The sequence below is a fragment of the Scomber japonicus genome, chromosome 23 (assembly GCF_027409825.1).
Source record: "Scomber japonicus isolate fScoJap1 chromosome 23, fScoJap1.pri, whole genome shotgun sequence".
Taxonomy (NCBI): domain Eukaryota; kingdom Metazoa; phylum Chordata; class Actinopteri; order Scombriformes; family Scombridae; genus Scomber; species Scomber japonicus.
This window is the reverse complement of record NC_070600.1, coordinates 8,791,861-8,819,434: the sequence shown is the minus strand read 5'-3', so window position 1 is coordinate 8,819,434 and position 27,574 is coordinate 8,791,861. Positions and strand designations below refer to the sequence as shown.

The 27,574-nt window shown below is 38.7% G+C and overlaps 4 protein-coding genes across 5 annotated transcripts; 1 reads left to right on the top strand and 3 right to left on the bottom strand.

Moving 5' to 3' along the window:
• Positions 1-46: 46 nt before the first annotated feature.
• dnai7 (dynein axonemal intermediate chain 7) lies at positions 47-5,865 on the bottom strand. Its single transcript, XM_053314230.1, has 16 exons — positions 5,830-5,865; positions 5,113-5,185; positions 4,468-4,556; positions 4,199-4,303; positions 3,850-3,987; positions 3,553-3,687; positions 3,299-3,402; positions 2,987-3,145; positions 2,765-2,903; positions 2,607-2,694; positions 2,286-2,473; positions 2,008-2,167; positions 1,661-1,875; positions 1,414-1,572; positions 790-903; positions 47-322 (listed from the first exon to the last, which is right to left on the bottom strand). Exons 1-16 carry the CDS (start codon positions 5,863-5,865, stop codon positions 47-49), a joined length of 2,178 nt encoding a protein of 725 aa, XP_053170205.1.
• lyrm5a (LYR motif containing 5a) lies at positions 5,764-7,795 on the top strand. Of its 2 annotated transcripts, none has more exons than XM_053313766.1 (3): positions 5,764-5,983; positions 6,114-6,185; positions 6,950-7,795. In XM_053313766.1, the coding sequence occupies exons 2-3, from the start codon at positions 6,141-6,143 to the stop codon at positions 7,160-7,162; spliced, it is 258 nt and encodes an 85-aa protein (XP_053169741.1). In that variant the 5' UTR covers positions 5,764-5,983; positions 6,114-6,140; the 3' UTR covers positions 7,163-7,795. The 2 variants fall into 2 exon arrangements, with proteins under 2 accessions (XP_053169741.1, XP_053169740.1); XM_053313765.1 differs by having other exon boundaries at positions 5,781-5,983; positions 6,103-6,185.
• A 2,081-nt stretch (positions 7,796-9,876) lies between these two features.
• Positions 9,877-15,918, bottom strand: LOC128353534 (sodium-coupled monocarboxylate transporter 1-like). The gene is made up of 17 exons (XM_053314229.1): positions 15,685-15,918; positions 14,922-15,041; positions 14,586-14,651; positions 14,442-14,493; positions 14,275-14,342; positions 14,102-14,140; positions 13,625-13,740; positions 13,300-13,440; positions 12,194-12,323; positions 11,902-11,990; positions 11,604-11,713; positions 11,400-11,467; positions 11,184-11,270; positions 10,889-11,106; positions 10,296-10,399; positions 10,079-10,167; positions 9,877-9,993 (listed from the first exon to the last, which is right to left on the bottom strand). The coding sequence occupies exons 1-17, from the start codon at positions 15,916-15,918 to the stop codon at positions 9,877-9,879; spliced, it is 1,848 nt and encodes a 615-aa protein (XP_053170204.1).
• A 2,498-nt stretch (positions 15,919-18,416) lies between these two features.
• slc5a8 (solute carrier family 5 member 8) lies at positions 18,417-25,306 on the bottom strand. The gene is made up of 17 exons (XM_053344228.1): positions 25,057-25,306; positions 24,029-24,148; positions 23,492-23,557; positions 23,326-23,377; positions 23,150-23,217; positions 22,508-22,546; positions 22,037-22,152; positions 21,368-21,508; positions 21,017-21,146; positions 20,767-20,855; positions 20,513-20,622; positions 20,349-20,416; positions 20,080-20,166; positions 19,376-19,593; positions 18,876-18,979; positions 18,630-18,718; positions 18,417-18,541 (listed from the first exon to the last, which is right to left on the bottom strand). The coding sequence occupies exons 1-17, from the start codon at positions 25,288-25,290 to the stop codon at positions 18,422-18,424; spliced, it is 1,851 nt and encodes a 616-aa protein (XP_053200203.1). The 5' UTR covers positions 25,291-25,306; the 3' UTR covers positions 18,417-18,421.
• Between the last annotated feature and the right edge of the window lie 2,268 nt (positions 25,307-27,574).

Sequence of the window (27,574 nt, the reverse complement as noted above, 5' to 3'; positions counted from 1 at the left end):
ATTTTATGTCCAAATATACGTTTCAAATTCAGGAGTTTACACAGGTTTATGAGTACATAAGTGGTCTGGCGGCACAGAGCAGACTTTGAACTGTGTCAACAAAGAGATAGTTAGACTCTCTGGTCCTAGCTATGCCATCAGTGCTCATGTTGTCCTGCAGCATGTGGATAAAGGTGGAGTGAAACTCACTGCCTGGATTATGGTCTGGTGAGAAAGCCTCACTCTTCTCTGTGATCTCCAGCATCTGACTCCTCTGGGCACCTAGCAGGTAGAGACTCCACGAGCCCTTAGGCACAGGGGTGGGGCCAAGGTTCTCACACACCTGACAGAGGAGAGGACACGGGGGAAAAAAAACAATTCAATTTGGTGGTTTGGATTGGGTTGGATGGTTTTGTCAACAATGACAGAAACTCCACTATCAACCAGGTGCTCATGCTTGAGTGCGACGAAACTTCCCTCTTCCTCATTCTTGCCCTGTCTTTAAAGTGTCTACTAAATGTATTTTTTTGTTATGTTAAGGTATTCACCCAGCTGAGACAGTCAACTGGGTGCAGTGCAGAATTTTTATTTTGATAACCCCTGAGTCAGGTGTCAGTGTGGCAGCGCAGAAGTGTTTGGAATGAACCTTTGCATGTGGCTCAACACAAACAGCTGTCCACACCCTCCTGAGGCCAACAGAGGTATGTATCAATAAGGAGGTGTACTAGCCATTTTACATTAGAAGGAAAAAGGGGTAAAATGCTACATTAAATAAACTGTTATATCTTCTGTATGTGTGAGAGAGAATACCTGCATGACCAAATGCTCCGCTCCACATTTAGAATTCCACTTGCTCCACGAGAAAGCACAGGCAGAGGCGAAGAGGGCCATCTGTTCGTAGGCAGCGTGTTCTGTAAGTGGGTCCTGAAGAGGAGAGAAACCACACAGTACATCCTGTAATGCTGTTTAAAATGCATGAACTGTAAACAACTGACATAGACCTAACAGTCTACAGCCTCACTAGCAGTTCGGTGAGGCTCTGCTTAGACCATGTTTAATGTCGACACAATGACAATTTAACATGCTAACGATTAGCAAGTGTGATTTGGAAATGGCTAAAGCATACCTTTTCTATGAATCTGAATCTTACTTTTCTTTGTGCAGAGCCATTAAAATATGATATAAATGTTGAGTAATATGAATTGAAGCATAAATACCAATGTGGTCATATGTCACCAACCTGACCAATGTTCTCATAAATGATGCTTAGAGGGAAATAGATTTTATCTTCCACTTCCAGTATGTTTTGCACAGACATGTGAGTAAATGATTCAAAACAGGTTTGTCCATCCAACACAACATGGAAAACCAAATTAGACCAAACTTAGCTTGTCTGCCTTCTATTCTACAAGCCTACAGGTAGGAGATGCAGACCTTGCTGCAGCTGCTGACGTATTTGTCAGTGTGCTCGTTCACAAAGATGTTGATCCCTGCGTTGAGCATCGCTCTCTGCAGAGCGGAGCCACTCATCCACCTCCCTACGAGGTGAGCGAGGCCAACCTCTCGCTCTGTCTGCAACATGCACTGGTTACCCTGTTTGTAAAATAGACACAGGTACAAATTATAACAGTCAGGCTACATCTACTGATTTATCCTTGTGTTTTTGTTTCGTGTGTTTTACCTGGATGGTGATGCTGAGGTCGATCAGCGCTCCGTTGATGGTGAAAAGAGCTGAGTCTTGGCCCAGTGGCCGGAGCTCCCAGCTTTGAAAAGGAAAGTTGGCGTATGTTTCCTGCATCAGCACAAAGGCCTGGAAGGAGTCCATCTTGAAGGAAATCTTTGCTTCTGCCTCCTCATAAGAGACGTCAGTGATGCCGTCCATCCTCCACTGCTTCACTGGATGAAAGAGAGAATTTCAAATGAATGCTTTCTAGGTGCCTTTCAAATCTATTTCAAAACCTGATCTGTCATTTCCAGTTAATGTATGTTGAACACAAGATTTTTCAGCATGTGTTGCAGTGTGTGTACCTGCAGCATCCCAGCGAGCCACTTGGGGAGCCTCCAAGAAGACAACCGATTCGGGCAGCGTCACAGAGACCCCAACAGGAGGGCAGATGAGGACCTCATTGTCATCTAAGTTGGACTTTTCCATGGGGTAGTGGAAAAACTGCAGCCCTGTGTCCAACAACTAGAAAAACACAAGCGTGGTGGTTTGGTGGAGAAAAACAGAACAGTAAGGTTAACTTTAGTGGTGATCTGCTGGGCCTTGGTGTAAGCAGCAAACATTGAAGCTCTCCTCCATTTACCTGTCTAATTTCCCAGCCATTGATGTGATGAGCTTGTGGTGGGAGGTGGAACACTTCGTAGTAGAAGACCCCACCCAGAGGCGTGTACTGCATCATATCCACCACCTTGAAACGCTCACTACAGTCTGTCAGGGACAGCTGCTCTGAGAGAGCAGTCAAGTCCCCCTCTGCTGCAGGGAGAGAGAAACACAACCATCAAAGGTTTTATCCATCTTTACTCTTGACAGCATTCTTTGGAGAGTGTGCAAGAGTCTAAATCAACATTAGACAATATCAACATTATTTTGTTAACATTTGCAAGTTTCAAGCAGGCCGTCTTACCACCGAGCGCCTCTATATGTGTCTGTATCTGGCTGCCTCTGCCCTCTGCAGGCGGGGCGCTGTTTCCTGACTGTTGACTGGCAGCACTCTGTGAAATAAATGCATAAGTATAAAAACATTAAATGTAGCCAGCCTAGTAACTAATTATTTCCTCTTACCTTCCTCCCGGTCCCTTCAAACCCTTCCTCTTCTGCTTTTTGCTGCTGTGTGGTGTTATCATCTTTCACCTCCCCCTCGACATTTGTCTCCTCCAGCTCAGGTGCAACTATATCTGCCTCCTCGCCCCCTGCAAGAGACCTGAGACCAAACAAACAAGGTTATTATCATTATTGCCACCATAACTATAAAAGTAGCTGTATTATTAGCAGTAGTAAAGAGACCTGTAGCTTGGTGTGTTTATTCTCAGGTGAGCCATCCTTGCCAGCAAAGACAGGTGATCATAGCGTGTGTGGAAGTTCCGTACAGCAATGCTGCTCACAGCCAGCTGCTTGGGAAGCTCAAAGCCCATGCCGACCCCCTCAAAGGTTAAACCTTTAAACCTGGATGGGTGAGAAGTGTCACACCATTTGCTACAGTTTGTGCACATCAGGTAAGTGCTTGCATCCCCAACCCATCAGCAGTAACAGCTGCAGATCTCAGCTGCCCTCCCCACCCCACCTCTACTCCAAAAACACACACAGTCAGTACACAACCTTGGATTCTTCTTGAGGTTGGCCCAGATACACAGTGTAACGTTGTCGTCTCTGACCACAGTCTGCATATTGCCTGTCTCAGTGTCAATGTTGGCGCTGGCTCTCTGTGACACAAAAAACCATCACACAAAGTGTGAGTACATGTCCCCTTAAACAAATACTAAAAGGCACATAACAATGAATCATGTTTAATTGTGAGGTATATTTCTTATAGCAACAAAGTGCTCCACAAACTGTGAGAGCAATGATCGTACCTTAAGGATCTCCTCAGTGGTGAGGAGGTGTTTAGAGTGGATTAGCTCCTGCAAATTTATGAGAGCCTCCTGGTACTTCTGGCCCTCTTGATGATCTGTAACATCTCTGAGCAGACCCTCCAGCTCCTCCATCAGCTAGAAGGGACAACATTTATGTTGTATAACTAGAATATATTTCTTGGAATTAGATTATGATTTATTCCGATTATCAAAGAACTGAAAGGATATGTCACACTATATAAAGTAATCTGATAAAGTTGAAGTCATTCACACATACAGCAGACATACAGTACAGACCTGTAGAGCGAGGTTACATTGCTTGAGCACGACTGTGATGTTGACGTCTGGGTCATCTCTCCACAGGCTGATATATGTGTTAATATCCTGCTCTACTGCCGGGTCTGGTGTTCCATCACATTGCATGTACCTCTCCCACTGGACACAAACAACATACTGAGTGTTATCATCTATTATTAATGAATCTCTGCTTATCCTGCACTATATACAGGACCAAAAAGTTCTTTGTTGTATCAATCTAATAGCCTTGTTGTTCCATGCTGGTGTCTTGAGTGTGGACTAAACAACTGATAGATATTCCTTTTTTTCTTCCTCTAACCAATTAACCCAGACTGACAGAAACACACACCTTGGCTTTCTCCACAGCATCAGCTTTCCATTTGGTCACTGCAGTATGATTCTCCTCCAGCAGATGGCGTAGTTCATCCAGCTCATCTGCTCTGCGCTCCCTGTCCTGTCAGCAAGACACCCATGAACACTATAAATGAAGTTTCCCCATACTCAAAGCAGTACTTGTTTTCTATCTCCACTATTCAAAGAAAAAGCAACATAAGATAAGTAACATAAGTGGTACATAGATAGTGAAAATGGTTTACAAGCTATTTTAATTCCACGTACCTTTAACTCAAGCCTTTGCAGCTCCTGCTCCTTTCGCTCTCTTGCCAACCTTTCCTGTTCTTCTCTCGCTGCCTGTAGCCGGGCCTCCTCTATAAGGGAAAAGTACATATGATTTTCAACACTTTCATCCTTTCATATACTATTGTTTGCTACACTACACTTGCATATACTAATAGGACATATTAAGATAAGTTAAAGTAGAAATGTGTTTTTCTTCTTATTTCTATAGTAAGATGCTTAAAATCCAATTTTAAGGGGTGAATCTTCAAGCAGGATTTGTGACATCACAAATAGTTTGGGAGACAAACGTGGCCCAATATTCAACATACACAAGTGTGATGTGGAAACTTGAAACTTCCAGTGCACATACACTGAGAATGGACTTTACAGTGGATTAGGAGAAATTGTGTATCCAGCAGATAAACGTTAGAAATGAAAAATATTTGCATTTTCATTGATTCTGGGACTTTTTATGAGGTAGAGGAAGTTGATACAAATTTTAGGTTTTAATAAGATAATTTGTACTTTTTTGTGGAAAAAACATATGAGATACAAATTATTATTCAAAGTGTTTCATATGCATCTTAAAAAATATCTGGAGGGGATCTTTAAGATGAATAAAGACACAACTCAGTCTTGGATTACCTTCCTCTTGCAGTCTTCTCTCCTCCTCCTCTTGCTGCTGCTTCGCCTTCTGAGCTTTGTTCAGCTTACGTCCCTTTTTAGGTGAGTTGAGTTAAAAACATTATAAATCAGTGTTTCACATGGACAGGTCACTGGGCATGGGTGCACTGCTTAGGAGAAGATGGATACATTGTGCTCTTTTGTGTTAGAAAAAATGAACCTATAGTAGAGGGTGGGTGGTATATTCTGTGCCTGGCTGCATATCTTAACGTGGTTATTATAAGAACACTGAGAGAATGTGCTGGCTGCCTTTTGCTCATACCTTTTTCTTGGGCGGCTTTCATTCATAGGAGAAAACACAGAGAGAAAGTTACAGAAGGTTTAAATGTACACGAATTAAAGACACAAGGGAAGAAAGAAATAGCCAGAAAATAGAAGAAAGAGCATTAAACTAAAACTTCTTCCTGCTAACTTGACAGCTATTATGGTAAATAGCAGTAACGTCGTTGTATTCTCCATTTAAGTTAACGCTATTAGCTTCTTTTTTTGCAGTACTTTCTTTTTAAACTATTTAAACTTAGCGTTAAAACTGCCTTTAAAACACTTCGAGTATGATAAGGTTTAACGCCAAACAGAGGTCGTTTATTAGTAAAAGAAATGATAAAAACTCACCATGCTGAAAAAGAAAAAAAACTCTCCAGCGTCTAAGTCACCATAGAAACGTTCACGCATGCGTACCTGACTGTTTTTATTTGCGACGTAAAGAAACGACATACGGCTGTATGTGTAACCAGGAGCTGCCAGCTGTAGACGAAGAAAGGACGAAGTGGCAAAGGAGACCTGTCTTCTTTCTCGTCCCGTTTGAGTGACTCCACCTAACAAAGCTACACATGTAATATTATTAAGTACCGCTTAATAGTGTTGTTGGGCTAGTGTATGATAAGTGAAGTGTATGTTAAATGCTGCTAGTTATGTAGCTAAAGCTAATTATTATGTACTACTTTCTCCTAGTGTCTTTTCAGAAGTGAGCGGTGACACTGTTTTCTGACATGGCCAACCCTTTACGGGGTGAGGTTATCAAGCTTTATAAAAATGTAAGTGAATTTGTCAATAACACTACGACTACTGATACAACATATGCTACCTCATTAGGTAGGGGAGAACGGATTCGGTAGTCACAAACTGGAAATTGTTTACTTATCTGACTGCTCTGTTTTACATCTGGTGGATACTGGACCTTGTTTTCATCCCTAACAAAACCCTAGGTCATTTTGCTATCTTAAAAGAAAGAAATGACTCGATATATCACACCATTTATGGCATATATTTATTCATAAAACAATTGTCTAAAAGCCTAGAAGAGAAATTGGATATTTACATTTTCACATGAAAAACACTAAATGTCCTCTTATCTCAATGTCAAGTGATTTACTATAAAAATAAAAAATAAATTGGAAGTAACATCTCACCCACATTCTGAAACTTTCAGTACCAAAACTTCAGTACCAAGATCTAATGAGTGTGACAACCAACAACGTACTCCCCTATACTTGCAATCTAATGCAACCTTATACAACAGCTCTGTCATAAATTTTACATTTATGAAGCTTAGGCTATACATTTTCAGTTTTTGTTGACATTGTCAGAATTCTACATTACGTTTATTATTGAGGTCATTGTGGGTGATGGTAGTATACTGGGGTGTATTATATTGAATGCTGTTCCTAATATTTTGTCAACAAAGTATTAGGATCACTTTTCAATATAACGCATGGCCTGTGAGTGAATATATACACACATGGTACAGCTGTGCCCTGTGCTGGAAGTGGTTTAAAATGTGTTTCCCTTTTCCCCAAAGCTGCTGTATCTTGGCCGTGAGTACCCGAAGGGATCAGCTTATTTCAGAGATCGCCTGAAGTCCGCCTTCATGAAGAATAAAGATGTAACAGATCCTGACAAGATCAAAATGCTTGTGGCTCGTGGAGACTTTGTCATCAAGGAACTGGAGGCTCTTTATTTCCTCAGAAAATACAGAGCGATGAAGAAGAGGTACTATGAACCTGAAAAATAATTACGCACTTAGACTGCTCCAAAATGTTTTTATTAAGGGAAAATCATTTTTTTGGGACAGGGAGTCAAAGTGCAGTCCAAAACAGTGTCGGACATAGTAATCAGATTATGCAACAGTGTTTAATTTTCACACATTACAGCCTCACAAGGAGAAAAGACTAGCATCTGTAAGGAGTGCCAAAAAAATTGTTTGTTAAAGAATGCACTTTGTATTTTTGTACACAAGTTGTATCTTGGTGCAGGTGTTTTAAATATTTAAAACTCTGTGTGTTAATATCATGGGGTTTTCTTCAGAACAGTTAGGCCCAGTTTGGCTCTCTGGCACATTGTTGGTCCAGCCAGACACAGCATTTCTTCAGGTCAATTAATTTAATGAACCATTTTGAAATGAGTGCTCAGATCATGTAAGTCATCAGAGTTCAGTTAGTACAGATGTCCACCGAGGGTGTGATAAACTGCTGAAGCCTGTACTTTATATGAGACTGACTGAATCAAATTGTACAATGAAATGTCAGAGCTGTGGGATGTATTGTATAATGTATATATTTGTAAATACATGGTCACATTTCTTGAGTGAATGTAAAGGGCTATGTATCAATGCACTATGTCCAGTGTAAGAATAAATACAATAAAATCACAACAACGGTTTTTCATTTATTTTACTTCTTTACTGGCAGCGCTGTATGAACCTGTTGCATAAATATATTTATTATAATTCTGTATTGAACTAACTATGGTCATTTAATCTGTTACCATCATGATTTTATTTTCTTCTAATTGAAAGTACTTAGAGTGTTGTACTTGTAATGACAACCTAGTATGTTCAGTTTGACAGCAACAGTCTCATATCTTGGTCAATTTCAAGGTTTTAAATGCATTTTCTGATTTCATGGCTTTATGAATAGAAAAGAACTGCAAACACTGCTAAACATCATAAAACCACATGCTAATCTCAAACCAAAATACAAAGCTGTACTCATCTAATATTTGTTGGTGATGGCCATCATGCAACTATGTAACCACCACAGTCACATCTGACTAATCACACTTTTCTCAACAGACCAGAGATATTTTCAACTAGTGAATTTCTCTGTTAGTGAATAATAATAAATAAATAATGTTCAAATTGAAACTACAGTGTGACATAAAGTATTCAACTTCCATTCTAAGTCAGGTGGATGAAAATGCATTTTATTTCAAATTAAAAAAAAAAAAAAAAAAAGTTACCTTGTTGAAAGAGGTTGTTCTTGTTTAACCCTCCTGTTGTCCTCGAGTCAAGCAAGGAAGGGAGGAAAAAGAAAGGAGGGAGGAAGGAGGAAGGAAGGGAGGATGAAGGAAGAAAAGGAGGGAGGAAGAAGGAAGGAAATGGGGAAGGAAGGGAGGAAGAAGGAAGGAAAGGAGGGAGGAAGGAGGAAAAAAAGGAAAGGAAAGAAGCAAGGAAAGGAGGAAGGAAAGGAAGGAAGGACGGAGGAAAGAAGGTAGGAGGGAGGGAGGAAACGAGGAAGGACAGAGGAAGGAAGGAACGAACGAACGAACAGTAAAAACAGACGGGGTGGACGACACGAAGGTTAAAGAAAACATTCATCATGTTGGACCAGAAAACAAAATGACTTGTCAGGAAGAGGTTATTCTTGCATTTGGACTTTAAGGCTGTCTACTGTAACTTCACCTCAGCTAGATAGACCAGCACTAGGATGGCTGACAAAAGCTGGCAGTAAAGGACCAGTAGACAAATAGAGCTTCTTTGGCTTTATTGAGTTTTGCTGGCCCTTTGTTGACCTAGGTGTAGTAGACATCAGTGCCAGCAGACACTACAGCGTCATGCTACCAGATAGTCTCCTGATTTTTGGCATCAGACCAAAAACTTCTGAGTGTTTCCACATCTAGCTCTCACTCGACAGTGTAGAGCCGTAAAACCACCTTGAAACCTTTCATCTTTTAAATATGTTTATGTTCTTGTTTCAGCATTCCACACAGGTACATGATGTGAAACGGTAGATCATGTTCTCCCAGTCACACAATGTCAAACACACTAGATACTTATTATCTAGAATGTAACACTGTGTTAAGTTTTAAAGAAGAGCACATTTTTAGGAAATATCTAATATAATATAAGGTAAATGTCAGAACTGGAATTTGTGTTTAATTTTTCATTTACAGGTAGGAGAAATCCAGCATTGTCCAGCAGTTAAAAGTCTTTTTTTTTAAAGCAGAGAAAAAAAAGTGACAGAAAAGGAGTAGAATTTATAGGTTGTTAAACATTTTTATGGAAAAACACATCAGACAATTATCATGTAAAGCTGAATGTTTTATATGCCTTAAAACATTCTGGAAAAGATCTTAAAATCCCTCCATGAAATGTCTTGTATTAGACTAAGATTAATATGATTCCTCATTTCATTTGTAATAAGAACACATGATAAAATACATCTTGGAAATTGTATGACTCATCATGATACAGGTTGATGGTCTACCTGCTGGGCATTGCTGCCTGATGCACCTCCTCCGGTGCCTTTCATGCAGGTGTGCTCCTAAGAACACTTCTGAGGGCCTAAGTGGGTCATCAGCTGGGGACCACCAGTCATGGATGTTTCGCTCCTTTAACCCCAGTACATCTCCTGGTGGCGGAGCAATGGCAGGGATCTCTCCCTGCCACCCCCTGCTGATGCTCTAGGTGTTGTTTGGCCCCCAACTCCTATGCTTCCTCCTTAGATTTCACATGCGAACCTTGCTTTTTGTTAAGTCCAGTGCAGTATTACAGAAAGCAAGATCTATGTTGTTAACATACTCTTTGTCCTTTGTCAGGTCAAGCCTTCCTGTTGGTCTCGTGACCTAAAGAAGGAACAGCACAAAGCAGAAGTTAGCAGTTGTTGTAGGTCTATAGCTTTTCATATTGCTTTGCTACTGCAGCACTTACTCTGTCCTTGAAGAACTTGAATAGATGATAGAAAGTCGTGTCTTCTTTCATCAATGTAAACCTCGCTTCCGCCCTCATCTTCAAGCCTCCTTAACACAAAAACACCATCAACAATGACATCTGATATCTTACCCAATGTATTTTATCCAGAATAAGTGATAGCCATGCAAGTATCTGATTTCAGTGCAAATGAGGCTAACAGAATGTATTTATTTACCTGTTAACAAGCTGACTATCATTCCCACACTGATAGCTGTTACTACTCCAATGAGACTCAAGTAAAGATAGGAAGGAGTGAGCCAGTTATCTTCCAGCAGAGGCCTGTTGGTGAGAGAAAATACTGCATATTGGTTCATTTTCATTTAAGCATGTTCTGTTCTCTCCAGTAGAGATTTAGATAAGCAACAGAGATTTATAATGTAATGGAAAGTAATCTGTAAAATTAGAGTTTTGGCATGTGAATCTGATTACAGCATAGACATAGAAAATGTCTTGAAAATCGATCTAATAGTTATTGAGATGTTTCAGGCTGGCCAGAATCACTATTGGATAGATTGTCATGAATTGTTTTGCAGACCCACAGGATTAATTGTGATAGCCTCAGATGTCTCGATGGTTCTCCATTTCATGGCTGATGTGTACCATTTTAGTTAAACATTACCCTTATTTCTTCTGGGAATGCTAAATACTGCCAGCAGACCGGCAGAACTGATTATCCTATCTGATTTTACACTGAACTACTCTCTTGCTCTAACAATAATTATATAATTAGATGATTTATTCATTCGTCACTGCCAGTTACACTCTTACTTGCCATCACCGATCTGTCCAGGGGATGTGGGAGTGGAACTGGGTTCTGTTGGTAGAGCAGTGGACGTCCAGTTGAGGCTGTTTGTAGTGGTGAAGTTACAACCCTCAGTGGTCAGGGGCAGAGGTCTGGTCATCGAAGGAGGGGGAGGGGATATCACAGCTACAAGGCCTACACTCATGGACACAACTAACCCTGACACAAGACCTGACAAACCTCCCTAAAGAAAAAAACGGCACGTAAAATAATTTACTGCACAAGACATAAGGCAGAACAGATACTACAAAAGCTACTTACTTTTGAATTGGCAAATGGACAGAGGATACCCAATGTGAACAGGCCAAGTAAAGGACCCCCAATGAGCCCACCGATACTCGCAGATGTCTGTTTAAGGAGACACACATCTACAGCTCTGCCTCAAAAACACAATATGAAGATGGTCACCTCACCACCTGTCCTATGTTTTGTTTTTCCATAAATTTTGATCCTTGTGTATTAAAAGATCTACTCTACCTGCATCATCCCTCCCATGACTGAGGACAGTCCAGCCATGCAGATACATAAAATCCCATAAAAGAAACCTGCAAATAATATTGGATGAGAATTTTAATCCTGGACATTTTAGTTAGTAATTACAGCCACAGTCACATACTAATGTTACCATACAACTCATTATGTTAACATACAGGATACTGTTAATGAGGACACTCCACTTACTCAGTCCTTTAGAGAGCCTGAACAGTTGTCTCTCTGACATGTTAGTGTATGGTTTGATCAGATCCTCTAGAGTCACTGCAGCCATTGCGTTGATGCTGGAGGACACAGTGCTGCAGATGAAGAGGAAAGCAAAAAAACAAGAATAATCAGGAACAACAAAACGTGTATTATTCAGCGCTCCTTTAGAGTCCTGTATAAAGTATGATAGGTTGATATACAATGATGATCAAATCAATTACATTTAATATATTATCGATACACTGTATAAAGTATTTGAGAATTGAAGATTAGCCTTAACCTTAGAGAGCCGCTATATACTCCTGCAAAAAACAGTCCAGGTAAGCCAGGATAGTCTGTCAATATGTCCATCACTAAATATGGCATCAGCTGCAGAAGAGAAGTGACACTGGGTTAAAATACTTGATAAGAAGGATTGGAGTCTCACAATATGTTCTCATAAAAATCTGCCTTTAGAGTCGGTCGGTAAATGTATAGTATATAGACCATGTATATTGTTTTTTGGCTTTATTTGATGGAAATCAAATGGTGCCATTGCACATCAGTGCTCTAACATGTGCTGTGTATCATACTTGATCAGGTGTAGAAACCATTCCAGCTGTCCATGGGTCACAGTTTTTATATACTGAGTAGAGGCTCATTCCTGCAAACACTGAAGACACCAGGAAGGAACACAGACCTAACAGGCTGAGGTACACAGATCTGGAAATAGAAAGAGATGTATAACAAATAGTAAAATACATGCATATAAACACATTCAAGTATTACAAGATGATCAGTCTAACACAGTAGTCGTGAGATTGGACACTGAAAAAAGCTTTCAGTAGCAAAGATGGACCTATAAGTTGTTGACAACAATATCTAGTAATGAACAAACCAGTGGCTGAAGCAACTAGAAACTAAACTTCATTTACACACTCCAGGGTTGAATAAACAGCATCGCTTATAACTATATGCTGATGATGTAATCTTGTTTATCGCACAAAGCCTCTGGTGTTATTGCCCTTAATGTTGGAGCTGATAAACTTTATGAAGTCCATAATCATGGACTCTATTCTTGGCCAGACAAACCCCATCCCTTTGCTGCCTATTAGTTGAAGCATTCATTAGAATATGCATTTCACCACCTCAGAGTTATCTTTTTACATTACCCAAGATTTAGAGCATACTTTGAATACTGAACAAATGTACCATTATCCTTACTGGATAGGCTTGGTATTCTTAGGATGGATATGTATTGCAATCATGAATATAAAATTAAAGGGGCAAACAGCAGTAAACAGTATCAAACAGTAGCACACTGTCAAAAATATGTGCATTATACAGCTCTTAAAGTATGACTGTCATCTTGTGTGTGAACAGCACTGAACTTAACAGTGGAGAGGATGGCACACAACAAGGTCCTCCAGCAAGACTTGAACTGGTGATCTAATCGTGTCACTTAACAAATGCATACATTTGTGAAGCCATGTTTAGAATTTGAAAATGTACAAGGGAAGAAAAAAAACACAACTCCTGTTAAAAATCACTACACAGTATTACGAATTACTTGCTTAATCCTTTTTGAAAAGTTATTTTTCATTTAAAAGTTCAATAAAGTGTAAGATTGTTTATGGAGGCACCAAGGGAAATATCAACCCAGTGTGCAATTAATACTCCCTAGGAATATGTGACTCACACTCGCGCATGAGTGATGTTTTTGCAGGCGATGTATCTTTGAACCTGGGCTTGGTTGGTCCCATACGCACAGACCCAGCAAGATGTCCCTCCAATGATTATGGTCCATAAAGTGTGTCTCCTCAGGGGGTTTATATCAAAGCTGGTAAAACACAATAATAAGATGGTTATTGAAGTTCATAGTTGTCTGTTCAGAGTCAGTGTTTAAAAGTTGTTACTTGCCAGTCCCAAAAAATAACTCTTCCTCAAATCTGAGATGAAAGATTTGAACCAAATGTGTTATTAAACCCCAACCACTAAATATTCTGATTCTTTAACATACTCACTCCCAAAAGTTAAGTCTCCCTCCTTGTTGTGAATCTGAAATGATGGTGAGGACTCCTCCTTGTAAGACCACAGCCTTGATGATGACAGACAGGTAGCCTGCAAGCATTATCCCAATCTAGAACATAAAATAGGAAACCTGTTAGTTGCCACATCTACTCTGCTCTTGGATCTAATTCTACCAGTTTGTTGCATAAGTTACTTTTACATTGATTATTTATACTGTCTTATTCCAAAATATGACACAAACATGCTTGTGTTCTGGACTTTTTCTATTTCCTTTGACAATAGTGATAATTTATTTGTCTTTTTCTGTTGTGGTCTATGCTGCTGTGTAGAAAACTCTGGTGTACAGAATATTTAACATGAATATAGACATCTAACAAATAGAAATGAATAGAAATCTCATGCCTGCTTACTAAAAATTAACATCCCTATTGTGTTGTCATACTGCAGCAATAAGTCTTTGTGTAATCTACCTGGAACACATCAGTCCACACCACTGCCTTCAGTCCACCCTGTAACAAAAATGGGCCACAATCAGGTGCTGTAAACCTATTCATTCATGTACATGTATCCAAAGAAAATCTCTGTGACGTCAACCATCAATCAGCAGTGCTTAAGTGTGTTTTGTATTTATTTATATACTAACCAATGTGCAGTAAAAAGTACAGATGATGCCTGTTGAAATAATACCACTCCACAGGTCCATATCAGTAACTGGAGAGAGAGCAGTGTATCATTCAGTAGTCACTCAAAGATGCAAAACCAAGAAGGTGTAAGGGGTAATCATTGTATATTGGTGTGAAAAGAACATACCTTGACTTAAAGCAAGAGCTGGGCCATAAACAATGATTCCAGTATAGAGGATCTGAAAGGGAGAGAGAGAGAACAACATACATCATTATCCTTCAATGAAGTTTTTACCCAGTTTAATTATGTGTTAACTGACATCTTACTCACTGTCAGAATAATGAAGAGCACAGTTCCTAGCAGACGAGTTGCTCTGTTGAATCTCAGCTCCAGATACTTATAACAGAGGCATGACAATGACAGAAAATGGCTAAATAAAAGTCTGTTGGTATGTTAGTGTCAGTATTTGAATAATGGAAGCAGGCGCACATGGGCTTGCAGTGTGACATTTTAAAATGACTCTCTTACAGTGTTACTGAAGGTTAATGAAACATTTATCTATTGTATATAAAATCTGACTTCACACAGGCATGTCATGTAATGAGTAATCATATTGAATTTTCTGAAACATACTAATCAAAGGGCACCGTTCAAATCCAGACTCACCTCAAATGTGCTGGTGATGCCCAGTCTGCAGAAGACTGGGAGAAAGACCTCAGATGTGATCACCATTGTCAAAGCATAGGCAAGACCAAAAAATATAAAGATAGCTCCATAACGGTAAACCTAAAGATTAAAAACCTTTTGAATTAAATAAGTTTTCCATTAAATTGGCAAACACAAGGCAATCAAACATTGATCAGTTTTTAAATAATATCAGAGTAGGTGAAACACTGATATGAAGAGTACAATCTACACTTTGACACGTAAAGCAAGACAGTTCAGTGTATTGTCCTTAAGACCATATACTGTAGTTCTTCATTAAAACTATACAACCATTTAAGTGCATTTTTAAATTTTCTTGTATATTTAAATATTTCTGATTAATACGTTCAGCTAGTTGAGTTGTGTAAGTCTTTAGCCCTGATAGTGGGTAATATTTAATCAAGTCATACTTGGAACTGTAATTCAATGTTTTCATAGTCATTGTCCTGATGTGATACTGACCTCAATCATTTTTGAGCCAAATATTATGGATACATACAACACGTTACACAATATAACTGCAAATATTGAATCTCTTGTTCCTGTTAAGTGAGCATGACTTGTGGGATTTTATATGAAAATAGATATTTCTGTCTATTGACACCTCTACAGCTCTGACAAAAACAGGCACAACCTTGTAATATATCTGTCATAAAATTACTTTTCTGATTACTTTTTTGTATTTGAAATTCAATATAAAGCATTGTCTCTGGTATAACTTTACCTCTGCTGGGTTGGAGAGCACTGTGATAGATGACATGAAGCTGGCAGTCAGGGACATGGAGACAGGCAAGGCGGTCATTCTGCGGCCCCCAGTTAAGAAGTCCCTTGAGGTCCCTCGGCCCCTGTCCACCCAGGCAAAGTAGACCCCGACAGCGGCTGACACCAGCAGCATGAGAGCAATCACCAAATAGTCTGCTACCGCAAAGGAGCCAGCTACCTGAGAGTCCCCTGACATTTTGATTGAAGTCAGAGCAGAACTAGAAACAAAATTATTCAAAAAGTTATGCACAAACTAGTTCAAACTAAGATGTTCTTATATGGGAATCCTGATACATAATCTTCTCACTCAACACTGAACAGCAACAAAAAACAACCTACTTCTTATCTACCGTGTGTGTGTGTGTGTGTGTCGCATTCAGCAGGTAAATAAAAGGAACAGGGCATTGATTTACAGCTTGTGTAGTCTGCATCGTAGTATTCCAGAGAGGTAGAAGAAGTAAAGAGGCCCAGAGTAGTTACTGTTTTCCAGACACACACACACACACACACACACACACACACACACACACACACAGAGAGAGAGATTCAATAAACCAAGTGCTGAAATGTTGCTGCACTCACAGATCACAGGACAATGATACAATGGATTAAATCATCTGTGAAGACGATGGTAATATTAGTGTTCTCTGAAAACCACCCAACCCAAGCAGACAGCACAACAGTTATGATTGATTCATGTGACTGAGTGACAACAATCACACAGCACTGCTGAATGCAGGTTTCAAAATAAGAGTCACTAAGTGAGCGAGGCAACTTCACACACTGCACAAACCAACATATAATGTGAGAACTCAACTCCCAAACATAGGCCTTTAGCAGCATCACACTACAGTAATGCAAGACATGTTAAGCAAACAGCATATCTAATATATATCGTGGATGACCAGATAACATTATCTGGTCAATCATAACAGATACTGTTACTAAATGCACACACAGAATAATGGTTCTTACCATTACAGGTTCATCTTTCTTGCCTTTCTCTTTTCAAATTCAGAGATCAGGTACTAATCGTCAACCCCTTCACAAACTCAAACTCGAAACATCAGAGAGAGCACTGAAAATCTCCTTAATGCAACTTTATTCACGGGACTTTTTTTCTCTTTTTTTGACTTCCACACTGGTCTTTAGGTTATAGCCATACATATATAACCATACATAAGTGATCATTTCTCCCACACACCAAATGATACAAACTGACCACAGAGTATTGTGCCATGCTGACCAATCACCATTTTCCCAGCCGTCAAAATGAGAAATGAAACAGTCAATCATGAGACTTGATTTTCTTCCACGAAAGCAACAATAAAGATCAATATCAAGAGAGTGTGCCTATTTCTGTGAACAAAAACCAACAACACAAAAAAGAGTCTTTTTTTTTTCCATCACGGAGGGCCCCTTTCTGATCGTGGCCCCCTGGGCACTTGCCCAGATTGCCCCTATGGGAGATCCGAGCCATAGTCCCAGCCGTCAAGGGAAGGCAACGCACTAATGGCATGACATGGCTATATGTGATTACTCTTACCTTTATGACTTTGAAGATTCTCAGAAAAGCATAAACTACCACAGAAAGATCCCATTCAAAAAGTGTAAACTTCTCTCTAGAAATGCTAATGTTTTCAGCAAGTCATTATGGTTATAATCACTAAGCTCATGCACGCTACCAAGTGGTCATTTGGAAAATGATCGCTCAGTTAATATGATTTAAAGGCTTTTAAAAGACTTTGACAGGTCGGCCATTCTGAGGGTCTGCACAGAGCACAGCATATCACCACCTGACCTTGGTTGCCATAGGAGACAGCCAGCCTTATCTAGACACTTATTATCCAAACCAACCTCATTAGACAGAGATGAACTGCTCTGAAAGAGACTGGTCATGACCTACTGCTCCCAGGATAGAAAATAACCAGACACTGACCCAGGAATCACAAATATTTCCCTCACAGAGAGCAGATACTCATTTGTGCCAACACTGGAGACACCAAGAAGGCTGATGTACACAGATATTGAAATAGAATCACACACATTCAATACAATAAATGTCAAAATACATGTACACAAATGTGCTGGACATTGAAAATACTTTTAATAGTATACTCAATATAAAAAAACACAATATTACATTTTTAAAATGATCATGTAAACTTGAAAATGAAAATGTAAATATGAATGTGTATGCATATGTATAAATGCAATTATCCATTTCACATTTTCCTTTTCTTACACGCTTGTATGGACGTTCAGAATCAATATTTTATTATAGTGCTTTATTGTAGTGCTCATTTTCAAAGGGTTGTTTCAATCAGGGTTCATAGATATCCTCCCTATGTGTTTTGATGGGCCTATAATGTGATAGAGAACAAAAAATAAAATAAATCCACCCATGTATTATTTATACCTGTTTATGCAGTTACCAGTCTGTGACAGGGCTAATGCATATAGACAGGAAACCATTCACACTCACATTCATATATACAGGCAATTTAGATTTACCTGACCTGTTGTCTAAAGAGTTTGCCCAACAAGTTTTATTTAAAACAGTGACAGGTTTTAATAACTTATATATATACAGATAGCCATGCCATTCATTTTTGGTTCAGTTCCTTCATCAGCATTTCTTGAATTAGACCATAGGTTGATGGTGATGATTTCATTTTATAACAAACATTTGTTGTATTTCATGTGGGAATGCTTCTTTTTGTTAAGTCCAGCTCAACGTCACAGAAAGCACGATTCGTGTTGCCAAATTTCTTCTCTCTGTCCTCTGTCAGGTCAAGCTTCCCTGTTCGTCTCATGACCTCGAGAGAGAGAAGAGAAAACGACAGTAAGTCAGGAGCTGTTATCAGTCTATAGCTTTTGACATTGGCTCACTTCTGCGAAACTTACTTTCTCTTGGAAAAACTTGAATAGGTAATAGAGAGTTGTATCTTCTTTCATTAAGGTAAGCCTCGATTCCGCTCTCAGCTTCAAGCCTCCTGAAATTGTAATTTGCAAATATAAGAGAGCACATTCAAAATCTTCAAGTTAATCACAAACAGTACTATAATGATATCTGATGAGCTTTTTTCAGAAAAATGTCAATCTAACATACAGGTATCTAAAAATGATTACAACACAACACATGTAATTTACCTGTACACAGGCTGACTATCAGTCCCACACTGATAGCTATTATGGTTCCAATGGGACTGAAGTAAAGGTAGGACATTGAGTACCAGTTATCTGCCAGTGGATCCCTGGTGATGGGAGAAAATAGCACGTGTTCAGAGAATGTTGCATGAGAATTGAAATCTTGCACATACAGACAAAAGTGTGATAATAACAGTTCAATATTTCTCCCTATGAATGTTCTGTGCAATTTAAACTTTAGACAGGTTTATTCAAGATTATGCAGTAATGGGATATTTGTAATAGTGTGAACTTATAAGGCTACATCTATCTAACTTTTCTGTGCAAATGAAAGTCACCTGATAATTTATTGTCACTTGGATACCTTTCATTCCAACTGCATCTTCACTATTTACTAAAGATCTGACAATGTCCTTACGCTGCCATTTTGCATCTAATTTTGCATCCTTATAAATTCAAAATAACCTTGCAACATAATCAGTCTCAGCCAGTTCCACACTTACTTGCCACCACTGATCTGTGTAGGGGATGTGGTGAAGAGGCTTGGTTCTGCTGACAGAGGGGTGGAGGTCCAGTTGAAGTTGTTTGTAGTTGTGAAGTTACAACCCTGAGTGGTCAGAGGCAGTGGTCGGCTCATCTCAGGAGTGGGAGGGTATATTTGGGCTCCAATGCACACCCACAGAGAAACAGCCAATCCTGACAGAAGACCTGACAAAGCTCCCTAAAAGACATTTTAATCATTGGGAATGCTAAAGTAAAAAATTAGTTGATTGGTCAATTTGCTGACTAACAGAATGTATTAAATTATTATTGGTTTTAACAGTTTTTATAGCAAACACAATAAAAATTGGCTGTTTTGGTGCTGAGGTTTGCTTGCTTTTTCAATTTTATCCACAAAATTAATAATTGACCTTTTTTGTTGCTAAGCTAACAGAAACTAAAAGAAATTGCAACCATGTATATGATTCACTGTATACATTTATCAATATCTTTTACATTTTACTGGGTAATTTATATATCATTTAATAAAGATATAATGAGAATTAAGTGTTAAGAAAAACTGTTAACTGCAACCTTAAAATGAACAGCAGATCAAAGGAGGAGGAAAATTCATTAACTATGCTGGACTCATGACCTTATTTAATGTCAGCATGGGTAACAGCCATTACATGAAGCAAAAACTACAGTGAGATCAGTAGGGACTTACTTTAGAATTGGCAAATGGACAAAAGATACCCAATGCAAACATGCCAAGTAAAGGACCTCCAGTGACCCCAAAGATGCTGATGGCTGCCTGTGTAAGGAGACATATATCACTTACATTGCAGGATTCATTCCTATGATCTGTCAAATTGCAGTGGAAATTAAAATGTGATTATATCTAAATTAAAAAGATTTACAGGTAACAATTATATCTACCTCCACATTCAGAGATTGCTATGCCTCTACATTAACACATTCATTAACACACACTACCTGTAAGATCCCTCCCATGAGTGAGGCCAGTCCAGCCATCCCAATGCATAAAACTCCATATAAGAGACCTGCAAACAACAATGTGTCAGATAGTGACAAACAAACAACACATTATGCTCCTATAGGCCTACAGCACATACTGTATATGAGGACAATCCACTTACTCAGTCCTTTTGAGGTCCAGGACAGGTGCTTCTCAGACATCTTAGTGTATGGTTTGATCAGATCCTCTACAGTTACTGCAGCTAATGCATTGATGCTGGAGGACACTGTGCTGCAGTTGATATAACAACAGATTTGCACAAGTAATTCAAAGAATCATCAAATCATCATCAAATTTCTAACATAATAGCAACCAATACGGCTTTTTTTTCTTCTGTGAACACAATCAGATATACAAAATAACTTGAGTATAAACCTCAGAGATCCGCTATATGCTGCTGCAACAAACAGTCCAGGAAGGCCAGGAAAGTCTCCCAAGATGTCCATCACCAAATATGGCATCAGCTGCAGTGAGAGAGTGACAATAGACATGATCGGATTGGTTGTAGTCCTCCAGCATTATATGGTTATTGGTCTTCTTTCTAATGTCTCTGTGTTTTCTGTGTGAATTGTAAGCACAATGATCACAGTAACCCTCAGCTATGCTATGTAACTCTCCATTGTACCTGATCTGGAGCTGAAACTCTTTTAGCTGTCCATGGGTCACAGTTCTTATAGACTGAGTAGAGGCACATCCCTGCAAACACTGAAGACAGCAGGATGGCGCACAGACCTATCAGGTTGATGTACAGAGATCTGAATAAAGGAAAAACATCATGTAAACCAGATTTATATTAATGTGCACAATTACCAGAAATTTGGGTAATTAATATTTCTCAAGGTAAATGTGGAGATATTGTTATCCTGTTCTCTACTAGAGTGCTTTACTCCATGTTTGACTGACTGAGTAGTAGTGATTGTGAAGTTTGTCACTGATATTTATTTCAATGGGGATATAATATCAAAATAAAACTCACAGTCTGGCATGTTTGATGCTCTTGCAGGAGATGTATCTCTGAACCTGGGACTGGTTGATCCCATAGATACTGACCCAGACAAAGGTCCCTCCAATGGTTATGGTCCAAAAAGTGTGTCTCCTCAGAGGGTTCGTGTCAAAACTGATGAAACATAAAGAGAATTTGGTTTGAATTTCGGCAGTAACTTTACGTTAAATGTTGTTCAGTTGCTGCCAGGAATATCATGATTTTTCAGCCTCATACTTTGGAGGCTGGATGCTCTGACTGACACAACCAACAAATATATGTTGTCCTTAAAAGAACCTCACATAGGTGCCTACAGTAGCTGAGCGGTTAAAAAGCATAGCAAGCAAATTATGCAATCTTGAGAACTTGATGAACTTGTAACTTTTACAATTTTATTACCATGAAACCGTCTTTAAACAAAGAAGCATAAATACCAGAGTTAAAACAAATATTTGCAAAGCTACATGATCATTCAGGATTTATTGACAAGTCTTGACACTTCAACCTGAACCTTGAATTGTGTATATAAGGGCTGCAAACTATGTACTGAAAGTCTTAAATTTAGGCAAAAGAACTAGTTATAGTGCATCTTTCTCCTCTGCTACTATCTATTGAATGTTAGAGCCCTAGAAACTTAGTATCTTCACTCTTAATCATACTCACTCCCAAAGGTTGAGTCTCCCTCCTTGTTGTGAATCTAAAATGATGGGGGAGATTCCACCTTGTATAACCACAGACCTGATGATGACAGACAAGAAGCCTGCAAGCATAACACCAACCTACAGAGGAACATTGAAGATAGTTTTAATATGCATACACAATCTGGTTTGATCTTGGTACCAGTTCTAATTTGACCAGTCTGTTGCACTTAAACTATTGTAAATGGATAATAAACAATGCATTATTCTGAAATGTAAGGAGTTTGTTAGTAGGACTCTTGCTTCAGTGATGTACTTACTGTGTATGAAACACTGGTAAACCACCGGAAACCAAAACAAGTTATGACACATGTACAGTGATCCCTGACTTGGCCAATCATTTTGACCACAAGTCCCCTCCCAGATCTTAAAGTGAAGTACCACTAATTCCTCCCCAACCACCTGTTATGTGTTTGCTTTCAAACCTGGAGCCTACCTGAAACACATCTGTCCATACCACCGCCTTCAGACCACCCTGTAACAATGCAGACCACAAATAGATATCTATTATAAATTCAAATCAAGCAAACTTCAAGCATGCCAACCAATCACTAAGACTTGATATATTTAGGCTAAAAGCTGATAATTCCAAATAATTATTCTTCCATCAGTAGGAAAAGAAATGTGTCATTGCCATTGGAGAGATTGTCGGGGGCACTGTTTCCTAAAAAGCTTCCAAGTCATATAAAACCATTATCAATTTTGGGAAAAGGAAGGTTCTGTAAGATTATGGCTTCATTGATCTAGGTGCCAATTTACAGATTGGCAAAATACTTCAGGTTTATGCTTATTAAGTCCTAAATTACCACCACTGAAGTACTCACGCAATGTATCATATTTCCATTTTATTATATCTCATGTTTATTAATATTATCAAGTGGGTCTTATTTTCCATCTTTTACATGTTTTTACGCTCATTTTTTAAATGTGAATGTGATTTCTTTTGGTTGTAAAGCACTTTAAGCTGCATTTTTCTTGTATTACAGGTGCTATACAAATTTTATTACTATTATTTTCACCTTGACAATCCATAGGTATTCCAATTTGATTATGTGCATAGAAAAATGTTCTTACATACCATTGAGCAGTAAAAGGTACAGACCACGCCTGTTGAAATGACTGCACCCCACAGATCCATACCAGTTACTGGAATAAGAGGCAGGCACACTTCACTGAGCAAAACCGAGCAGCTTTAAGTGCCCTCATGTAGGAATGTTATATGAACCTGACCACTCTGCACTGAAAACAACATACCTTGGTTTAATGCAAGAGCTGGCGCATAAATGACAATTCCAGTGTAGAGGATCTGTAAGGGAGAAAGAGAAGATACAGACATATATGACAGTCAGATAAAGGGTTTATGGTTTGAGCCACAGTGGTCCAAACCTTGTCATTATGTGTTGACTGGCCTTTTACTCACTGTCTGAACAATGAAGAGCCCTGTTCCCAGCAGACGGGTTGCTCTATTGAATCGTAGCTCCAGATACTTAGCAGAGGCATGAAACAGAAAGAAAAAGACAAACAATGTAAGAGGTTACTATCAGAAATGTGATAAATTTGAGTCATATCAGGTCAGGGTAACATTTTGGCATGCGAGTCCAAGAAGTCATATCCATCCAACTATTATAAATTGCTTAACACAAAAGCAGCTACTCATTTGTATGGACTGTATTAGCCAAGTTTCAACACACCTCTTTTCTTTTTGGACCAGAGCCATGTTTATCTCAGAATACAACAAGAACGTGCTCTATGGTCTTCTAGTGTCTTTTTTAACCAAAGTTTGTTACACCAACTTTTTATTTGCACAGTAAGACAATAGTGCTCAAATATCTGGGTCAGTTCCTCTAGTATTTAAAAGCTAAACACAACATTTGACCTACTTCGTGATTTTTTTATGAATACAATACAGCCACAAAAATATGAACACAGTGCCACATAAACACAAAACTACTCTCACCTCATAAGTGCTGGTGATGGCCAGCCTGTAGAAGACTGGGAGAAAGACCTCAGATGTGACCACCATTGTTATTACATAGGAGAGAGCATAGAATCCAATACTGGCTCCATAGCGGTACACCTACAGACCAAATACATATATTATAAATTAGTCATGTTTGTGTATGATTTTGACAAAGTTATCACAAGGTAATTAATAAAAGAATTTACCTTAGCAAGGTTAAGTAGCCACATGAACACTGATATGTACATTACGATATATAAACTGGCATCACAAAGCCATATAAAGAACCCCAAATGTATCTACTGCCCAGCAGCAAATAATAAAGGAATGAAATCACCCATTGTTTATATTCAGTCTAGTGGGATTTTATTTAAAGATTTACTGTATGGTTATATTGATATTTACCTGCTATTAATATAATACCAATAATAATGACATTTCTTTTTGCTAGAGCTGTAATAAATTCCTTGTACAATTTGCAATTACATGGTCTGATTGAATCACTTTAAAATGTATGTTGGAATTTTCCCTATTTTTGCATGAGTGCTGATAAGTTACATTTTTTAAACAAGTCTGGGAGTCAATATGTTTTATTCCCCACGCATGACTGCTTCTCTCTCTCGTAGTAAGGCTAATCTGCTGACTATTTCCTTCATTTATCGTCTGGCAATAAAAATGTCAGAATAAACAGAAAAATATCCATCATATTTTCTTAAAAGTCAAGGTGACTTTTTTCCGTTAACACTCCAAAATCCAAAGATATTCAGTTTACTATCATTTATGACACAGATTAGATAAAGTGCCACCACTGAATATTCATCATTTTTGCTTAAAAAAATGCCAAAAGTGATTATTTGATTTCATTGCAGCTCTATCCTATAGTGTCTCTGATTTCCTTCAAATATTTTAAAACAAGGAAACCTACTGTGGGATGCATTTCATTGAAAAAAATACAACCACAAGCAGATCATTTCTGTGTTTTCCCCTTGAGACTCAAGTTAGAAGCTTATCTACAGTAACCTTACCTCAGCCGGGTTGGACAGCACTGTGATGGCTGACATAAAGCTGGCAGTCAATGACAGGGAGACAGGCAGGGCTGTCAGGCTGCGGCCCCCCATTAGGAAGTCCCCGGAGCTTTTCTGGCCCCTGTCCGACCAGGCATAGTAGACCCCGACTGCAGCGGACACCACCAGCATGAGAGCAAACACCACATAGTCTGCTGCCACAAAGGAGCCAGCTATCAAAGAGTCCCCTGACATTTTGGTGGAAGTCAAAATGAAAATTTGTTTTTCAAGAAGTTATTCAGACTGTGCCATAGGGTTTGCACTCAGACTGGAAAAGGTCCTGGCACATCACCTTCTCTCTTAACAGTGAGCTGAATGCAGGACGACAGACTGAAACCTTTTATATGTGTCTGTGTGTGTGTGTGTGTGTGTGTGTGTGTGTCTGTGTGTGTGTGTGTGTGTGTGTGTGTGTGTGTGTGTGTGTGTGAGAGAGAGAGAGAGAGAGAGAGAGAGAGAGAGAGAGAGAGAAAGAGAAAGAGAAAGAGAGAGAGAGGCAGGTACGCGTGAAGTCAACAGGTTGAGAGAATGAATTGTTCATCTGACCACAGGATAAAAGCTATCATCAGTCCAGACTACACACACACACGCACACACACACACACGCGCACACACACGCACACACACACACACACACACACACACACACACACACACACTCACATACACAAAACACTATAAATGCTACACTGTACTATGTATGGAATCTGCAACTATGTTTATTGGGAGATTCATATGATGTGTGAATATGTAGAATATAATTCATTTGGAGTTGTTCAAGTTATTCAGAGGAATAATTTTATAACTTCTTCAGATGTATTAGTTATTTTGTAATTAAAAGTTGTTTACCCAGGGTGTACAAGCACTCCTACCTTAATTCCCCTCATATTTGTGATATCAGCGCTTCCTATCGAGTTTCTACAGTATCTATCTAGAGTTTCTACCTATTAAAAAAAGTGCTGCATCATTATTCACATTTCTATATTTACACTTACAGGAAATGTATTCATGTGGACTGATTCAAGATAACTAATCAGTAAAAGTTGTGAAATAAATAAATCCAAACAGAAACAGCAGAAAGGGGAGATTCTCACATACCTGTACTCAGCACTTTTTAATATCTCACTAAATCAAACATTTCCCTTGTTTACTTGCTTTTACAGAATGTGCGTGTTTGGTTTTTTTTTAAACATGCATAGTATTTCCCGTACTGCTGCGTAATTTGTCTTTAGAAATGTCCTAGTAGGCTCTGATAAGGAACAAACCTCTGAAATCTCTTACTTATGAGAAGGGGGGAGGCAGTGTTTGAGTAAATTTTGCTTTTACTGATAATTTTGTGAATGGGGAAAAACATTGGAGCTCGCTCTAAGATTGGATTTTTCTGGATTTAGAAACCACTTTGTGACCACAGCTGTGATTTATCAAAATAACCTATTTATTGAACAATGGCTTTTCTACAGAACTGTGTTGTTATAACCCTGGAACCCTTTAATGGTATTCACCTGTTCAGATTGACCCTGGGGGATAACTGGCATTGTAAATCACTATTTCTGGAACATAGGTATCAAATCACATCATAAAAACACTGTATGACAAACCATCCAGCATGTTGACTGACTACAATGAAACAAAAAACTACAAGTAACCACTGAGTTTGTTCATCTCTGTGTAGCGTACTTATGAGCATCACATTTTGTTCCTGCCGTAGTCAGCTTTTATTTGAGGAGGCTTATGTGTGAGGGGTGAAAGAATTTTCACAGGTGATGTTTTGGCCACAAAGGCCCTGCTTTAATTCCAACACCAGTCAACAGCTGTGAGTGTGTCTGAGTATGAATGTGTTACTCACTCAGAGAGATTTTGGAGAGATAGTAAGAAAGAAACTCCACCAGCTTGCTGGAAATAAAAGACTTAAAATGAAACTAAATGGGTTCAACTGCCCTAATTAGTGTGTAGCATGTGTGTTTTATTTATACTCAATTAAAATATGCTGCGTTACATTTTCTTTACATTAACTCAATGATATGGTGTTTAATAATGAGCCACGTTGTTGTAAATAACTACAACAATGAACTCATCTTGCACAGGGTAAGGTTTGCTGCCAAACTTTAGCTGACAGAGAGGTGGGTTGAAATTAATTCCAGTGCAGGTGAAAAAAGGTATGGAAAGCTTTCTGTAACTTCTGTGTAATTTTCTTGGCATATTTTTAATATATTACACATTCATTTTTATTTTTTAATGAAGCAGAGGAGGAAGATGTCACTGAAGGTCTTTTGTGGAAAAAACATATAACATTATCATTTAAAATAGTGTTTTATATAAATCTTAACACGTGTTTGTTGGGTTCTTTAAATATTTGTTTGGTTGTTGTTTAATTTTTACTTTATTCAAAGGGCTTCACAGGTTTTATTTTTTAAAGCAGTTACACATTATTCAGTTCAAAACATGTTGATAATGTTTTCTTTCCTATTGTCCACATAAACTG

Excerpts from the sequence above, each read along its gene's own strand:
- dnai7 (XM_053314230.1), bottom strand. The coding sequence starts at position 5,865 with ATGTCGTTTCTTTACGTCGCAAATAAAAACAGTCAG. Across the intron at positions 2,695-2,764 it reads TTGAAGGGACCGGGAGGAAG|AGTGCTGCCAGTCAACAGTC; the intron begins GTAAGAGGAAAT and ends TTTATTTCACAG. Across the intron at positions 2,168-2,285 it reads ATGGCTGGGAAATTAGACAG|TTGTTGGACACAGGGCTGCA; the intron begins GTAAATGGAGGA and ends GTGTTTTTCTAG.
- lyrm5a (XM_053313766.1), top strand. The coding sequence starts at position 6,141 with ATGGCCAACCCTTTACGGGGTGAGGTTATCAAGCTTTATAAAAAT. Across the intron at positions 6,186-6,949 it reads TTATCAAGCTTTATAAAAAT|CTGCTGTATCTTGGCCGTGA; the intron begins GTAAGTGAATTT and ends TTTTCCCCAAAG.
- LOC128353534 (XM_053314229.1), bottom strand. The coding sequence starts at position 15,918 with ATGTCAGGGGACTCTCAGGTAGCTGGCTCCTTTGCGGTAGCAGACTAT. Across the intron at positions 13,741-14,101 it reads TGTGGACTGATGTGTTCCAG|ATTGGGATAATGCTTGCAGG; the intron begins GTAGATTACACA and ends TTTATGTTCTAG. Across the intron at positions 13,441-13,624 it reads GGGAGACTTAACTTTTGGGA|CTTTGATATAAACCCCCTGA; the intron begins GTGAGTATGTTA and ends GTGTTTTACCAG.
- slc5a8 (XM_053344228.1), bottom strand. The coding sequence starts at position 25,290 with ATGTCAGGGGACTCTTTGATAGCTGGCTCCTTTGTGGCAGCAGACTAT. Across the intron at positions 20,417-20,512 it reads CTGGACCTCAAAAGGACTGA|GTCTCTTATATGGAGTTTTA; the intron begins GTAAGTGGATTG and ends TGTTGTTTGCAG. Across the intron at positions 18,719-18,875 it reads GATAGTCAGCCTGTGTACAG|GAGGCTTGAAGCTGAGAGCG; the intron begins GTAAATTACATG and ends TTACAATTTCAG.